The sequence below is a fragment of the Callithrix jacchus genome, chromosome Y (genome assembly GCF_049354715.1).
Source record: "Callithrix jacchus isolate 240 chromosome Y, calJac240_pri, whole genome shotgun sequence".
Classification (NCBI taxonomy): Eukaryota; Metazoa; Chordata; class Mammalia; order Primates; family Cebidae; genus Callithrix; species Callithrix jacchus.
The window spans coordinates 4,422,651-4,440,337 of NC_133525.1; the positions used below are offsets into that span (position 1 = coordinate 4,422,651).

The window sequence follows — 17,687 nt, forward strand, 5'->3', positions numbered from 1 at the left end:
CAATATAATTTCATCTCACAGATACATTTACTGCAGGAAACCGGTCACAAAAATGTAAGCTGCTGATTTCATTTACACAAAGTTTAAGAATAGCCAAAAGCTTCTCTGTGATGTTAAAAAAAAGTGCTTATCTTTTGCAGTCTGAGGTCAGTTGCAAAGAGAGGACACAAAGGGACACTGAGGTTCTTGACTACCTTAAAAAAAAAAACAAAAAAACGCATTTCAGACATTAACATAATAGACCAGTTTGCCTCTCATTGTTATGTGTTATGTGTGTGTGAGAGATGGAGTCTTGCTGTCTGTGTGTGTGTGTGTGTGTGATGGAGTCTTGCTCTGTTGCCCAGGCTACAGTGCGGTGCCTATTGTGTGTCTGTGTGTATGTGTGTGTGTGTGTGTATGTGTGTGTGTGAAGTCCTGCTGTTACCCAGACTACAGTGCAGTGCCTATTGTGTGTATGTGTGCGTGTGTGTGTGATGGGAGTCTTGCTCTGTTGCCCAGGCTAGAGTGCAGTGACGTGATCTTTGCTCACTGCAAGCTCCGCTTCCTGGGTTCAAGAGATTCTTCTGCCTCAGCCTCCCGGGTAGCTGGGATTACTGGCACACACCACCATGGCCAGGCTAATCTTTGTGTTTTTAGTAGAGATGGGTTTCACCATGTTAGCCAGGCTGGTCTCGAACTCCTGACCTCGTGACACAACTGCCTCGGCCTCCCAAATTGCTGGGATTACAGGCGTGAGCCACCGCACTCAGCCTCGCCTATCATGTTTAACTGGTGCTAACTGCCTGTCACAGTGTGTTAAATGGGACTGCCAGCCACCAGAAAAAAAGAAAAGTTCGACAAAAGGTGATATCCCATCTCTGCTATCATTAACTGGCTCCAGTTAACTCTTGACCTTACTACTTACAGTCAGAAAGTAATTGGTTGGTCAACTGACTTTCTCCTCAGTTCAGTCATCCTTCACATCAAAAATGCTTAAAATAACAATCACACTCACATTAAGTTGCTTAGACCAAAATGCAATACATGCTGCATATATAGGCCTTTTAGATTTCCATCAGTCCACAATACAAATCCTGCCTCAGTACTCCGAAACTTACACCGCCATCATTCATTCAAGTAGGTAAGGCCAGTACATACTTCTAGCCTCCAGACCTATTTCTCAAATAGCTTTGGTAGTTAGCCAAGATACCAGATTTCCAATCTTCAGGTTAAGACAAGTTCATTTTCAACTCAACATTAAGCTACTGGTGACAGCAGAAAACAGATTTTTAACTTTTTATTGTAGTAAAATCAGAATAACAGAGCACATGCAGTAACAGCATCTGCAACTAATACAATAAGCAATTACTAAACTTAGAGTGACTTGAGGGTCAATGGTTACATTCAGCAATTACATTCTTTACTGAAAATATTGCTGGCTGATGAAACTGAATGTAAGTCACTGCTCACGGCAATACACAAAAATATAACGTTTGAGGACTGTAGATATGCCAGACAATCACTGAAATTCAAAACAAAACATCTAACAAACTCAGAGAGCATCTACGATGTAGACACTTCATATCAGTGTTCAGATGAGTTTCATTAATACCATAAGACAAGGATATCAAAACCGTGGCAAGTTTTAATTCAAGTTGACAATTTTGTCTTAAATTTTCTCAGAAAATTATAGCTACATTGCCAATGCCGGGTCTGCTTAATTTGACTCAAGTTTAATAGGACTTGACATTAAAAGCGCACACTACCAGAAAATATATTATTTCACATACGGTTACATTCAAGTGCCAGTGTTTTCTGTACTGTCTTTTGGTCAAGTTTCTTTAAACTTTCAGAGAATCATTTTTAGGCTTACAAAAATAAATATTTGTCAAAATTTTCAATAAATATTATACAACTAGCAGCAAAAGTATCTAAAATCTGTTGTGTGCAAACAGTTTTCTTCTCAACTATCATTCCACGGTCCCAAATAAAATTTTGCAATCTACTTCTTGACTGGCTGCATTCAACAATCTCTGAGAGATGAAATAAAACTGGGAGATTGAGAACACACACACAAGACAGTCATATATAAAATTCTCTCAATCTGCAGTAAGTGCTTTGTAAAAAGTTATGGGCAAAATGTACAAGAGTCTAAACTTATACTAATTGAAATAGCACCTTAACAAATGACCTCAATACTGTAAAGTACACCTACTTATAAATTTTAGAACAAGGCACAAGACACTTGAAAATCTCTTGCACTTTAACAAATTTTGCCAACTTCTGATGCCACTGAAAAGATTTGTTTCTGAAGATCATTGCATTGTGGCTGCAAAATCAGTAGAGAATTCCAAGTGAGAGAGGCATTTTGAGCGGTGGACAACCGTCTTTGGCCAAATTTACCACAAGAGACTGCTAATACAATGGAAACCTATGCAACTAAAATACACTAAAACTGCAGAGAGAAGGTATACCTTGTGCAGTTTAGTACATAAATGCAACCTGTGTGATTTCAAGCATTTGGCAGCCTTAGATTTAAAAAGTCCACAAGTGTAAGCCATTTTAACATTTCAATGCAGCTACAACAGAGCATTACTAATCTACATTTACATTAAAGCCTGCTGCATAATCCTTCCTGTTTAATTTCCTTCTTGACTGAAGAACATAAACACTAGCATGCAGTTAAAGACCAGAAACCAATCAGGCCTGCCGTGAGACTTGGTCGTTGCCATGGCCAGCCATTCTAACATTTTGAATTTTTACAGCAGGCATAAGAAAACTACTTAAATGATATTTCCCCAAACATCTTATCAAAGCTTTAAACCAACCTTTCCTGTGACAGTATGCCCACGTTTGCCTAGCTTAGAATAAACTTCTCAAACTTTAAAAGAGAAACTGCTGTATTTACCTCAGTTAACTTTAAGAGCTCTTTCAAAAATATTAATGGGTAGGGTGATACATTCCACCTCCTCACCACTGGAATGGCTTATTTAAAGAGGGTAAGTTTCTAAGTGCCCCTCCAGGATACACTGAGAAAATCAGAACTTACTATAGGTTGGTCACATTAAAAAAAAAACAAACTATGCTTTAATGCTTTAAGATGATCCCCCACCCGCCAAGACTGCAAGAGTCAAGCGGTCCGAATGCAGGCTACTGTCTGAAGATGTTTTGTTTTGTTTTTTCCCCGTTTATATTCACGGATGAATTGATGATTCCTGTTGAAGTTGTATCACACCTGTGTGCCACGGTTTGATTTTAGGCCGAGGTTAGTAAATTTATTTTGTCAAAACAGTGGGTATCGTGAGCATGACTGATCCAACAGGACATCAAAGTAGGAAGCTGTCTAAAGTTAAAGTCACAGTATGTTAACAAACAAAACGATCCTTAGCCACAAACTTATAAATGCAGTTTGGGGTGGGACTAAAGCAGGAGGGGAGAGTTAAATCCAAATCACAGCAATTAAGTCTTCAAACCAATTTCTGAATAGGGCTGCTGTTTTATTTCCTTTCATTCTTCTTCTTGTGACTTTGAGCTCCCTTGAATTTTCAGGACAATCACTGCTGGTAACGTCCTGCAAGTTCTTGAGGCTACACGACACAGTCTGGCTAAGTTACACGTGGTTTCCATATTAGCTTGTTTGTAAGGGTGACATTGCTGCGAAGCAGATTCAGTTGCCCCACCAGTCAACCCCCTGGAAGTCATAATTTCCTCCACATCCATCACTATTGTAGAAGCCTCCATAGCCACCTATCAAGAAAAATGTTTAAAGAGAGAAACATTAAGTCACCCATTAATACCTTTTTTTTTTCTCTCAAGTACTCTAACGTAAACCCAACAAAAAAAATCTAGTGTTAAGAGTTTGTGTCCCTCAGAAATTAAATTTCCCCAATGAATTATGGTATGAAAAACAGGACTCATAAGAAAAAGAAAAAGCCCTTCCTCAAGGAAAAATTAACATTACCTCTACCAAATCCTCTGCTGTTGCCGTAACCACCTCCACCACCGCGGCTGCTGCCTGCACCACTACTACTGAAGCCAGAACTGCTGGAGGCACTACTCTGTCGACAGTCTCTAGCACCAAATCCTCCGCTGAATCTATTATTGTAAGCAAAAATATAGCATGGCACTGTAAGTCCAAAGTTGGATTAAACAGCAAATTCCTGCTTCAAGTTCACAGTTCCCCATTTAAGTTTTCAGTTCAGTGCCATTATGTTCTCATGGGAACTGTACCATTAATGTCCCAGGTGTTCTAGCAGAGTTTCTAAAGTACTCAGTAGTGAAGAACTGACACCTAACGCCATGTCAACCTTTCTAATAATTACCCCTTGCCCAAACGTTTATGTATTATAGTTGAAAATAACTGTTTAACCCGTTACTCGGGGAAAAGCTAACTCTGAAAGCTTACTGCCCCCAATAGGTAATACCAAGAGTGAAGGCTCACAACAGTGCGTACCTTTTAGATCGTCCACGATTGCCACCCTTGTAGTGGTGTTCGTAAGCCATACTTTCCAACCAAGAAGGCACTTCTTGTTTAGCTTCTACAAGAAGATCCAACAAATCCTTTGCAATATTCACATTTTTTTCATTAAAGAATGAGGTGGCAAGGCCTACATAGATCAAAAAAAGTACATGAAGTTTCCATAAAGCAGCATGCTGTTCTTACATTCCTATATCCCTATGTAAAATATTGTAAGTCCAAAACTAAAACGTGACATTGTGATTTGTAGTACAACCAAATCAAACGGACGGAAAAAAAAATTTAGTTGGCTGATTAATCTAAAACTTTTCCTCAGATATAAACGTTCTATTTTTAAGGTCCTTTGTCAAATCTTTGCTGGGTGCATCACAATAATAAAACCAAAATAAATAAAACTCCCTAACAAAATTATTACCCAGGTTTCCTACACGTCCTGTACGGCCAATACGATGCACATATTCTTCAATATCACTCGGCAGATCAAAATTGATAACGTGTCTCACATTTGAAATGTCTAGTCCTCGTGCTGCCACCTGAAAAATAACTTTTATTTAAAAAAAAAAGCACTGTACAAACATGAGTAATTAAACAATAATGTTTACATACAGCTGTAGCCACAAGAATTGGGCTTCTCCCCGAGCGAAACTGGCGAAGGGCCTCCTCTCGATCTCTCTGTGATCGGTCTCCATGAATACTAGTACAAGCATGTCCTTCATGGTATAAGAAATCCTCCAGGGAATCCGCTCCCTTTTTGGTCTCTACAAACACCAAAGTCAGTGAATCCCTCCCTGAAAAATCAGAAGGCTTTGTTTACTCATAATGAATTAGCATCGCTGGTTAATCTAAATATTAACTGGGTTAATTCTAGTCCTTCTGCTAGAATAAATCTTGGAAGCAATTAATGTAAACATTGTTATAACTATGTTTAGAATGAGGAAAAGGCAAGGGAAGGAACAGAAGAGATGTAAAGAGATTCTCCTTACATGTAACTGACACTATTATTATTATTATTCATAATTTTACCTGTTGCTCCCAAGATATCAAGCAGAAACGACCGTTTATCTAAGTCTTCCACCCAAACTACTTTCTGTGTGATGTTCTCAGAGGTAGAGCCTACTCTGCCGACAGCCAAAAAGATATATTCATCCAAAAAGTCACGAGCAAGCATCTGAAAAAGTGAGAAAAATACTCAATTGCCTACTTTAGTACACAAATTATCTAAATATAATAAACACATATGCTCTAATCAAAAACGAAAACATCCAACAATACCTGTATTTCTTTAGGAAAAGTAGCACTAAACATCATGGTGTGACGAACGCCCTTTGGTGGCATGGTATCTTGTTCAACGATGCGACGTATCTGAGGTTCAAATCCCATATCCAACATCCTATCAGCTTCATCCAACACTAAGTACCTGTTATGAAAAACCCTCAGTTGATCCTGGATCATTAGATCTGACACACTAATTACTCGGTATGTTGCCTAACTAATTACACTAATGTAGTCCCCTCCATAAGGGAATATTCCAGTGCCACAAACAGATACACACACGCATGCATGCACACATGTGCGCACGCACACACACAGAGACAAAATGGCTCAAGATTACAACCAAATTAGCCACGTTGATTGTTAAAATAAAGCTTAGAGCCTCAATTAAAATTTCACTTACTCTTTAAACAAAAAGGTTAACTGCAATTTTCAGAACTATGTGGAAAATTAAATTATCGAAGCTCAGGCAGCCCTAGTAAAAATACTACAGAAGTAATCAACTTCTAATACAAAAAGAGGCGCATCCCATATGTAAAAACTAACGTACTTGCAGAAGTCTAACGCAATCTTTCCTCTTTCCATCATATCCACTAGACGTCCTGGAGTGGCTACTAACAAGTGGCATCCACGTTCTAAGTCCCGAATCTGCTGACCAATATCAGCACCACCATAGACTACACAAGGACGAACTCTAGATCGGTATGAAAACTGTAAGCAAAGAACATGTCAGTGGCCATAAAAACATCGTTTGATCAAGGAGAAAAGCAACAATCACTAAAATGAGTATTTTACTTTTCTGGCTTCCTCATAGATCTGTACTGCCAATTCTCTCGTTGGGGCTAAAACCAAGGAAATTGGATATTGCTTGCGGCGCCCACACCTTCCGTTTCCCTAAAAAATGAAAATAATTTACACTTTCTGGCCAAAAACTGTAATTCTTTTTTAAAACTTACCAGTTTCCTTTTATAATGTGCAGATTACACCTACAGACTTATTTTCATTGGGTGAACGGGGTGAAAAAATAAAAATAAGGTGTAGCTGGCCTTGTTTAGAAAAGTCAACAGGCATTTGCAAAGCCTTTTTAAAACAAAAATGTCTCATTTTACAGCAATACCTTTACCTTCACGGCTTTCAAAGCTTCTCCTGGACCATCTGTATATATCTGACTCAGTATGGGCAAAAGAAATGCTGCCGTTTTTCCAGAACCTGAAGACAAAACACTGACTTATCATTTCTGAATATTAATCGTTGATAAAGTGTTCTCGATGCTCTCGAGAATTACAGGAAATTTTTTCTTACTCCATTTCCAATTTTCTAGGACGTACAGTAAATTTATACGGCAAACCTAAGGAGTAAAGCGACTTCTGTGCTCTACTTTCAAACAGTACATTTTAATTTGTACAAAACACAACCATTTTGTCTGAAAAGTGGCAACAACTTTCAGTGCAACATTTCTTTGTAGTGGCTCTATAGTGTTGGAAGGTAAAGCAGGAATCAGTAAACTTTCTGTAAAGAGCTAACAGTACATGGCTCTTGCAGGCCAGTCTCTACAAGAGAACACTTTTTATCTGTGCCAAATCTCTGGCTAACCTCTACAGCACAGACATAACAAATGGGTATTTATATTCGAATATGGCTGTTGAAAAATACACAAGTGCTAGGTTTCAGATCAGGCTGCAGTCTGCTAACTCCCGTGGAGTTAACCGAAAAAGATGCAGTTCTGTTTCTTAAAGAAGGTATTCAAGCTGACAATTTGCCATGCGCTTCCTCAAGATGCCCAGATACATCCCAAGGATCCAGAGGTACAGACAAAAAGGCACATCCCCAAGCTCTCTCAAATGCTAAACACAGGACTCAGACATCCCTTCAGAACATACTACTTTTAAAGTAAGCCCAATTAGATATTCTTAACTTTTGCTTTTTATCAACTAAGCTTACCTGTCTGGGCACAAGCCATTAAGTCTCTTTTTCCCTTAATGATAGGAATGGCATGTTTTTGCACTGGAGTAGGACGAGTATAGCGAGTAAGCTCAATGTTCCCCATGATAATTTCTCCCATGTCAATATCACTGAACTGTCAGGAAATGTAGCCGGGTTAATCAAATACAAGTAAATATAGAAGTAAACATGACAGATATAAAATGCTGTATCTTTTGCAATTTCTGTTTTACACTACCATATTAATGGAAGTAACCAAACTGTCTGTGATTTGGTTTACAGATGCTATGATTTCAGTTAAAGAATCGTGGCATTTTTTAACAAAATGGACTCCTGGGTTTAAAAAATTGAAACAGCATTTGGAGGCAGGCATGGTGGCTCGTGCCTGTCGTCCTTCTTCTTTTTCAGACAGAATCTCACTCTGTGGCCAGGCTGGAGTGCAGGGGCGCAATCTTGGCTCACCTTAACCTCCGATGCCTGGGTTGAAGGGACTCTCCTGCCTCAGCCTCCTGCATAGCTCAGATTACAGGTGCGTGGCACCATGCCCAGCTCACCTGAGTGTTTTTAGTAAACACGGGGTTTCACCACGTTGGCCAAAATGGCCTCTATCTCCTGACCTCATGATCTGCCCGCCTCAGCCTCCCAAAGTCCTGGGATTACAGGCGTCAGCCATCGTGCCCGGCCAATTCCGAGACTATTCTTAATAGTGGCATTAATGTTTCATAATCCAATGGGTTTGCATTAAGAACTTTAAGAGTCAAACAAAAACTTACGTTTTCAATATGTGGTGGACAGTTACTGCCGGTTGCCTCTACTGGTATATCATCGTATTTCTCAAAGTTAATCCCCGTGTTTCCTCCAGAAAACAGTTCCCTGAAATCAAACAATTATTACATGTATATTAATTGTTAAGAAACTTATGGCTTAGTATAACATGTTGTTCAAAAACTTACCGCTCTAAGCGTTCACTTGGTGGCAGTGGTTTTGACCAATCATCTTCATCCGACTTGTCACACCAACGACTGTGTCCACTCCGTTCATATCTACCAAAGCCAGTTCTGTCACGACTGCCAATACCATCATATTCACTCCGTCCACGATCATCAAATCTGAATGGCACGAGCAATCAAAAATACACGATTTAGCCGATATCGGATTATCACCCCTCTAGAAATGTCCTTGGGTATCAGCTGACTTACTGAACACAACCACCCTTAAACGATGTCAGCAACTCAGTGTTTACCTCGTGTGAAATAAGCCCCTCTAATTAACCAGCGCTTATGTGTAATCTGTGTCTTCGTTCTTAAGAAAATTATAAAAATTTTTATAAAATTACACAGCTTAGACATCGCATGCTAAGAATTAGGTTTAGATACTTACAACTAGTGCATACTTTACATCTTCATTTAAGACAGTACCATCTAAACATATTTACTGGTATCATCTAAATATATTTACTGGCAGGAAAGCAGGAATAACACATGAAATTTTTTAGATATAACATTTTTAGATATAAAAAAGTAGAAGACATGTGACAAGAGAACATTTTTCTTAGAGTTTTATTCCTGTTTCTGAAAAGCAAGACAGGATTAAATTCAATTATTAGGGTTTGTTTGTTTGTTTGTTTGTTTTGAGATGGAGTCTTGCTCTGCCACCCAGGCTGGAGTGCAGTGGTGCCGTCTCAACTCAGAGCAGCCTTTGTCTCCTGGGTTCAAGTGACTCTCCTACCTCAGCCTTCTGAGTAGCTGGGACTACAGGCACATTCCACCATACCCATCCAATCATTCTATTTTTAGTAGAGATGGGGTTTCACCGTGTTGGTCAGGCTGGTCTCGAACTCCTGACCTTGTGATCCTGCCACCTCGCCCTCCCAAAGTGCTGTGATTACAGGCATAAGCCAACCCACCCGGTCCTGTCTCTACCAAGAAAAGAATAATTAGCCGGCCAGGTGGTGGGCGCCTGTAGTCCCAGGTACTTGGGAGACTGACGCAGGAGAATCACTTGAACCCAGAAGGTGGAGGCTGCAATGAGCCCAGATCGTGCCACTGCACTCCAGCCTGGGCAGCAGAGCAAGACTCTGTCTCAAGAAACACGCACGCACGCATGCACGCACACACACGAAGCATTTAAAGCTGTCGCAGACTGTATCATTTAAGTTGAAACAGACTTCATTGTGTCAAATAGTATATTCGTCTAAATTAATAAACTACTTTTAGTAAAGAACTCTCAGTGCCAACAGAGCAATGATAAACTATCACTCTGCTTTAAATCCATGAGTAGTCTCTTAAAGATATGCTCAAGGACCAGTGTAAGTATGAAGAATGAGAACTTGCCAAATTAAGATTCCTAAACTGCTACTGTATAAACACACAAGCTGGGATTTACCTTCCACGATCACTGAAATAACCAGACCTTCCTCTTGATTCTCGAGACCCAAAACTGCTATATGCATCCTTATCTCTGCTGCAACTCCAACCTGAACTGTCTTTATCAGAGAATCCTTCAATAAAAAAAGCAAAAATTGAAAGCTGATGAGACGTTTACACGATTTCCATCTTCCCAAATATGAAGTCCTTCACATGTAGTCTTCCTTTATCTTATCCTGCTGGGAACAAAGGTCAACAGGTCCTTCACATGTAGTCTTCCTTTATCTTATCCTTGTGGGAACAAAGGTCAACCAACAGGTCTCATAAGCAGAATTTTTACAAGCGTTAATGTGTTCTTCTACCAGAGATGATTAAATGAGGCAAAGTAATCTCATGACCTGAGAACAACGTAGCCTGCATGTAACACAGCTATGATACTATCACCACAATAGTAATTGTTTTCATTCACCCCCTAAGTATAAATGTTATGTGTCCAACACGTAAACCTACTCCAATGCAATTATTTACGATGTCTTTTTTTAAGCTATGACTGATTAGGAGGGATTCCAACTCCCTCACTTTTAAGCTCAACTTGTAGCTAGTGCAAGCGATGCTTCTGTTAGTTTCCTAGCTATGATCCATCTTTGACAAATCCTGAATAACGTAACGCAAAAGGTGTTAAACCTAAACATTTAACGTAAGCTATGTATAATACACATTTTGGAAAGGCCCAGCTAAAGACTACCTCAGGGACTGTGGATTACCTTGAACTAAGAGAAGAGATCTACATAATCAGATAAAAATATGTCAGGCCTATTAAGACAGAGAATTTCTAATTACTCTTTGAAAATTTCAGGCAGGGGACAGTAAAGATACAGCAAATTAGGTTTTCCCATTGACACTGCTCTAACTTTGAACATCACAACCCATTTCTTAAGTCACTATGGCATCCTACCACCTAAAAACAACGTTTCTCGAACTATTCACATAAAGTTATTTTAACACAATCTCGCATTCAGAGATGGTCAAGACTTTCTATTTTACTGTTAACAACTAAAACTAAGTTGTTACAAACATCACTGTGTGCTACGCTCATACACACACTACTGGCCTACCAAGAGTCCAAACATAATTGTGTCATCTTAATACCCTCAGTGAGAATAAACCTATACTTGAGTTTTAAAAACCCTCATTATTACCTACTTTCATTGTCTACAAACTGACAAAGGAATGACAAGAGCAAACTTGCTGGAGGGCTTCCCTAATCCAAACTTTTAATTAAATGTTTAAAGTTACAAGTTTATAAAGTTGTCACTTTTCATTCTCCCCTGCTTTTAAAAATCCAGTATTAGACAAATGACCCATAGTACTTCCCACATTAAGGAAGTTAGATGGTTAACGTCTCTTCCATCCCCGCAAATACTAAAATATTGCCAACTCTTCTTAAGGCACTTAAGACACCTCGGGTGCAATTCCAGCCAGATACAACACTTAGCATGCTTGTGATAAAAGAAACTCTGCAGTTACTCTGAAAAAAGAAAACAATCCTTAGCAAAGTGGTCTTCTGATAAACACATACAGACTTAAAAACAGGGTACAGACTAAACAGAGAAAAACAAAGTCAACTGCAAGTACTCTACCCACTCCACACCCCTTTATCATTAGCTTCTTTCCTTTTGGTTTTAAATATTTTTCCTGACATTTCCTTCTCCTAGAAATTTTTTGATGTGCGTGAGGCACTCAAAACATCACCCCAATTAAACTTTTCTAATGAACTCTTCTACCTTACAAATTTGATAGGAAACAACCCTAGGTGTTTTAATGCATTTCATACAACACCTTTCCAATGAAGTTGTCTGGGTTGAAACATATCCCCAGCTCATTGAATGTGGCCCAAAGTGATAATTTTACAACTGTTAACTAGTCCAGAAAAACAAAACACCATTTCACTGTGGCAACTTTTCAAGACAGCAGCAAGCAGAAACTTTACCACCAGACAGTTTCTTTGACATAAGGCATTCGCAAAAATATGCCACTTTCAAATTCAAACCACACCATAAATGTTACCAACAGATACAGTACCATAGTTAACCTACTTGGTAGGTTAACGACACAAACCCAAATTCTTTGGGCTCAGTCTGCCACAGGACACAATAAGTATCCATCATTCAACATTCGAGGAACTTTTCCGAGGACAGAAAGTGCTAGTTCCTAAAGACAGTCCAAAAGAGGCACAGGAGGGGACAAAAAGTGTTCACAGACTTCCTCAAGTCACTCTTTTTCCCTAGGCTTTGATGAGCTGCTAAAGGTTACATCTACAAACTTGCCTTAAATACATACCTTTAGACGCTTCTCTGTTCCGTAAGTGAGGAGGTATATAGCGTCCTTCTAAAAGAGAAAATGTAAAATTAGAAGCCTATGACATCACCACGACGCTGCCTATTCAGAAAACGTCTATGAAAAGATAGGTCCTGGAAAACAAACTTCTAAAACCTGTATTTCATACAGGAAACTACTTTGCAAGATGAAGGGGAAAAAATGCTTACTCGAAAATACGCTGAGAACCAAATGTATTTCAGTAGCTAGTAGTGGTTATTTAATAACCATGTTTTAAAAGGCTCTATTTCAGATAACTGCTACATGAAATCAACACTGATCATTAAACGCGGCCATTACTCCAACGTAACAGTGTCGTAGAGAGAGAGGAAAAAAAGGTTCTATGTGCTATACTAAATCATCTACCCAGGAAGAGGCTTTTTTAAAATGTCCAAAGATTAAAGTGGAGATACCATAAAAACACATGAAAAGTTGGAGAGTGAAAATTTTCTGGAAATTTCTGAATCCCAGGTCAAGGGATCCTCCTGCCTCAACCTCCGAAGGCAGCTGGGAGTGCAGAGACGAGCCACCACGCCGGGCTAATTTTTTTGTATTTTTAGTAGAGCCGGCGTTTCACCGTCCTTGGCCAGGCTGGTCTCGATCTCCTGACCTCAGGCTCTACCCGCCTCGTCCTTCCCAAGTGCTGTGATTACTGGCCTGAGCCACCGAGCCCAGCCCAAGGCTCCGTTTTTAAAAAAGAGTTTTCGGGCCGGGGGAGCGATGGGCTCACCCTCTAATCCCAGTCGTCTGGGAGGCCGACGTGGGCAGGTCAGGAGATCTGAGATCCAGGCCATCCTGGCTAACGTGGGGAAACCCCGTCTCTCTCCTCATAATATTAGCCAGGCGTGGCGCGCCCGTAATCCATGCTACTCGGGATGATGAGGCAGCACAATCGCTTGAACCAGGGAGGCGGAGGCTGCAGGGAGCCGAGATGGCATCCCTGCACTCTAGCCTCGGCTACAGAGCGAGGCTGGGCCAAAAACAAAGGTTTTACTTACTGCTTGCTGTACTTGCTCCTCCACTCTGTTTCTCAGAGGAGTTCAGGTCCAGATCCGCAAGCTAGAAAAGAGGTATCAATAGCTCACATGCTGACACACAAGAACAGATAAGATCACAAGCGACAAATAAGAAGACCTGGATTCCAATCTTATCCTGTACCATACACTTGGCTGCTGGGACTGCCTGGCATTACCCGACAAGATTTTAAAGATGCTTAAGTCTATCAACCATGACAAATGCAAATGGCACCACCTGAATACCGGCAGTTTCATACCAACAAAGTTCAAATTCATTCACTCCAAACAAATTTTCTTGAACAATTTACCATGGTAAAAGCTTTCCAAACAAAAAAAAAAAAAAAAAAAAAAAAATCTACCATCCATTTCTCAGTAACTTAAACATTCAATTTAGCTACAGTCGTTAATAGTAAAATGTTCCCAAAGACAGTGGTTTTCTTGATATCCTAAACCTAAAAATAAATGGACACCGGAACATTTGAAGATTCCTTACGGTCGACTGGCGCCAAAGACTGTGCAACTATTTTTAAGGCAGATAAATTCCTAGACATCAAAAGTTAAAATAATAAACCAACTTCACTATGTTTTGAGTACTGTGCAGCTTTACACAGCTGTCATTTCATGTTTGACGCTCTATGAAGGTGGCAGTATTCATTTCTCCCATTTTAAACATCAACTTCAGAGGTCTTTGGTGACAAAGTTAAAAAGCGACACATCTTTTCTTTAATGCTTCTAAAATGACATACCCATTCTTAACTCCTGCCTCCTTATACGGCTAGATTTTAAAACTATAGGGGGAAAAGGTGATTTCGCTTTATGGGCTTGCAGCATAATGCTTTACCAAGAAGTACTCAGTAGCGGCGGGCGGTGGGGGGGCGTGGCGGTGGGGGGGGCGTGGCGGTGGGGGGGGCGGACAATCACCTACGTCAAAATAGGTTGCAAGAAACAAGTGCAACGCCCAGAGCAACTTTGTCACCTCTCTGAACAAACCTTCTACGCCATAACACGCTTACATATGTATTGAAAGTTCAAGATACTATCAAATTAAATGCATCATCGATTAAGATACTGTATTTTAAAACTTCGCCATCTGAATCTGGTTACTACTTAATTCTAGCGAAGTAGACAGTACGCTTTATCAAGAGTTAAGTGTTGCCAGTTACATAGAAAACATTGTAAACTCGTACCGCCGAATTCTCTATTCCTTAGTTCTCTGTTTCTACGGTCTATTTAACATATTAAGAATCAGTAAGTTGCAGGCCTTAATACGACGCAGTGAAAAACTATCTCAAAAGGCAGACCGTTAAATCCCTCAAACCGCACCTAAGCTTTATCCTTTATTCATTCTCTCCCCCAGGCGTGGGAGGCAAAAATGCAGGCATAAGGGTCCGAAGCACTGCAGTGCAAACTGCAGTAGGTTCCTGACACGGTATAGGAGCCTGATCTCACACGTACACCACATATCCTGCCCCGTCGTCGGGCAGACTTCAAAGGTAAAGGATCTGCCCTTAATGGAAACAGAGTTAGACCTATATCAACATTCCTTCTGCGGTAAAAAGAGAGTAAACCACAAATAACCTGTCCCGCGAATCAACCGGTTAATCTCCTACGGGCCTAGTTCCCGTATCGCCTAACGCAAAGGCACAATACTACACAAAAGGCGCACAGTTTTCGGCTAGCCGGCTATCCAGTGGCTCTCCGAGTTAAGAAAGGGGTGTAGCGCAATCCTGGATCCCTAACCTTCAAGGTGTCTTCCCGCTGGCCTCTGCTTTCCATTCTTTCTAAGGCAGGTCAAGAGAAGCAGGTGGCGGCCATTCGCCCTCCCCTCGCCGCTGTCGGTTTCAGGTTCTTCTACGTCACAAAACTGCCACACCGGAAACGCGGACCCGGCACGCTCAGCATCCGGTCAGCGGTTGCTCCATCCGTAAGGGAAGCGGGCAAAACAAGATACAGGACGCTTGTTTCCCTGGGCTTCATAGTCACTCGCCTTCAAGAATTCCATAGGCCCGGCCCCTGCAAGGACCACAGCGCTACTCAACTCATACAACCGCATCCAAGACTGTGGCCACTCGCCGGAGCCAACACCATACTCTTTGTCCTCGCTACACACAGTGACTGGGTGGCCTGCATGCACTTTCTGCCTAAACGAGACTTCCGTGCATATGTCACGGGCGCCTCGTGAAGGTCTAACCGCTAGACTGGAAAAAAAAAGTCCCTTTTTTGCGAACCGCCGCCTTCCCCGCCCCTGTTGACTAACCGGTCAGTGGTCGCACATGCGCGTCTCCGCGGGACCGCTCATGCACGCCCAGAAGCCGCCATTGCGGGCGGCCCACTACCCTAGGAGAATACCGCGTAAACACCACCCTTCACGCTGTGGCCACCGTCCGGTCTCCCGTACGTGGGCTGTCATATATAGGACCGAGCACAATACCCGAACCCTAAAAGCTATGAAACTGAAATACCAATTAGTAATGCGCCACAAACTAATGTAAGCCAACGAAAATGTCCCCGTAGAAAGCGTCGGTACGCTTATTTCGACTTACCTGCAGGTCCAATTCAGGGTCGTTTTTCACCAGCACATGACTCATCCCTAAAAAGAAGCGAAAACTCGGATACTCCACTTAAGGTGAGACCGAATATCGGAGCTCTCACCGGAAAGCCACTGCTTAGACTCCGTCTTAAAATGGCCCCTCCTACAGCCTACATCAGCACGCAAGACGTGCGTCCTCGTTGACTCCACCCCCTCATCCCCGACCGATGCCTTCATTGGTACGTTTCCTTGCGCCTAAGCCGCGTTTATTTAATAGTAAGATCGCGGGTTCAGGTAGTCAAGTCCCAAAGACTCTAAAAATTCACCATATCTTTCTTATACCCGCCATCTCACAGTGTTTTTGATTTCTGGGCAACTAGCCGCAAGTTGTCTTTTGCCTTTTTCCCCTTGGGAAATCTTAAGCATAGTAGCTATACGTACACCTAACTCTGTCTCCCTCCCTTTTCCCCACCCTGAACTTTTCTTCCTTAAGCGCTCTCTGCCCTTTTACTTCCAAAAATCTTGGAAGTTTTCTAAAATCTGCCCATTCTAACTAGCCGTCGCCTACCTTTGACAGCCTTCATTCAATCTCTTACTAGTCAAACCTCAAGCGGAAACGGATCAGGGTCACGGAATCCCAGGTGTCAGGCGCAGTGACCATTTTAAGTGAGCGATTCACGGTGTTTGAATACAATCCCCAGGTACAGGACGTGAATTACTGCACCTGAGGAAAGCATGTACCTCCTGCCAGATACTTTACGGGCTTGACTTACTTAGGCTGCCGCGGTTCAGCTAGGAACCCAAAACCCTCTAAGTTTTCCTAGCTGTGTGTCTGCGCTTTATTAGCATACGACCTTAGCGTCACAGGATGAGGAAACAATTATATCCTGAATGACGCTGCTGATAACACACCTACCAGATGTCGTAGTCCCTTAACACACACTACCTGAGGTCTCCCGTTTTGAGCAAACAGTGAAACAATTATATACTGAATGACATTGGTAATAATACACCCTCCCAGGGACCTAGGCCCTTAACGCACACTGGCATAGGTCCCTTGTTTTTTCCAGCGCACTGCGACCTAAGTTAACCAATGGTATTTTGCGTCTCCAAAGCCAGCCTAACCATGAGATCGTGAAAGATTCTTTTGATTGTCTCAATCAGGATTGAGGAGGATAGGCCTGCTGAAAGATCTACATTACAGCTGTCCCACGTTCAGAACAACTTACAGGTGGCTGCAATGGATATGAAACAGTCTTTTGCCCTAGGAGATACTTTTCTTGGAAAATTCTCAGTCCACTAGTCCAGATTCAGCAGACAGATTAAGCAGACAGACAAAAAGAAAAAGAAAAAAAAAAACCTCATCGTACTGGATCTCTGGCTGTAGTCATGTACGTGGATTTACAAACACTTCTTCCCTCTAAACTCTCAGCGAAATCAAATTAAATAAACAGGTTTTACACTATCCTTCAAAGGGTTTCCTAGTGCTAAAATTCAAATACCCTCATTATCAGAACATTATCACAAATATTTTTGCTGTTCCGAATTTAAAATTAAAACATTCAAAGTGATTAGAACATACACATTTTGTTAAGTGTTCCCACAGTGAAGTTGCTTTACTGCTTTGGCAATTCAAAAATTCCAGCTAGATTTTTTATAACATTTTTTGTGTCAACACCTTTACCATTCTAAGTTAAACCCATACATGATATAAAATAAATTTACTGGCT

General features: G+C 41.1%; 1 protein-coding gene across 3 annotated transcripts; it reads right to left on the reverse strand.

Moving 5' to 3' along the window:
• Positions 1–1,264: 1,264 nt before the first annotated feature.
• On the reverse strand, positions 1,265–16,121 carry LOC118150930 (ATP-dependent RNA helicase DDX3X). 3 transcript variants are annotated; one of them, XM_035289939.3, is made up of 17 exons: positions 15,971–16,121; positions 13,410–13,470; positions 12,376–12,423; positions 10,055–10,169; positions 8,623–8,778; positions 8,443–8,542; positions 7,670–7,805; positions 6,852–6,937; positions 6,524–6,622; positions 6,279–6,439; positions 5,729–5,873; positions 5,480–5,624; positions 5,063–5,244; positions 4,872–4,989; positions 4,433–4,586; positions 3,941–4,074; positions 1,265–3,726 (listed from the first exon to the last, which is right to left on the reverse strand). In XM_035289939.3, the coding sequence occupies exons 1-17, from the start codon at positions 16,013–16,015 to the stop codon at positions 3,647–3,649; spliced, it is 1,965 nt and encodes a 654-aa protein (XP_035145830.3). In that variant the 5' UTR covers positions 16,016–16,121; the 3' UTR covers positions 1,265–3,646. The 3 variants fall into 3 exon arrangements, with proteins under 3 accessions (XP_035145830.3, XP_078220593.1, XP_078220594.1); XM_078364467.1 differs by lacking the exon at positions 15,971–16,121 and adding an exon at positions 15,168–15,261; XM_078364468.1 differs by lacking the exon at positions 6,524–6,622.
• Positions 16,122–17,687: the final 1,566 nt, after the last annotated feature.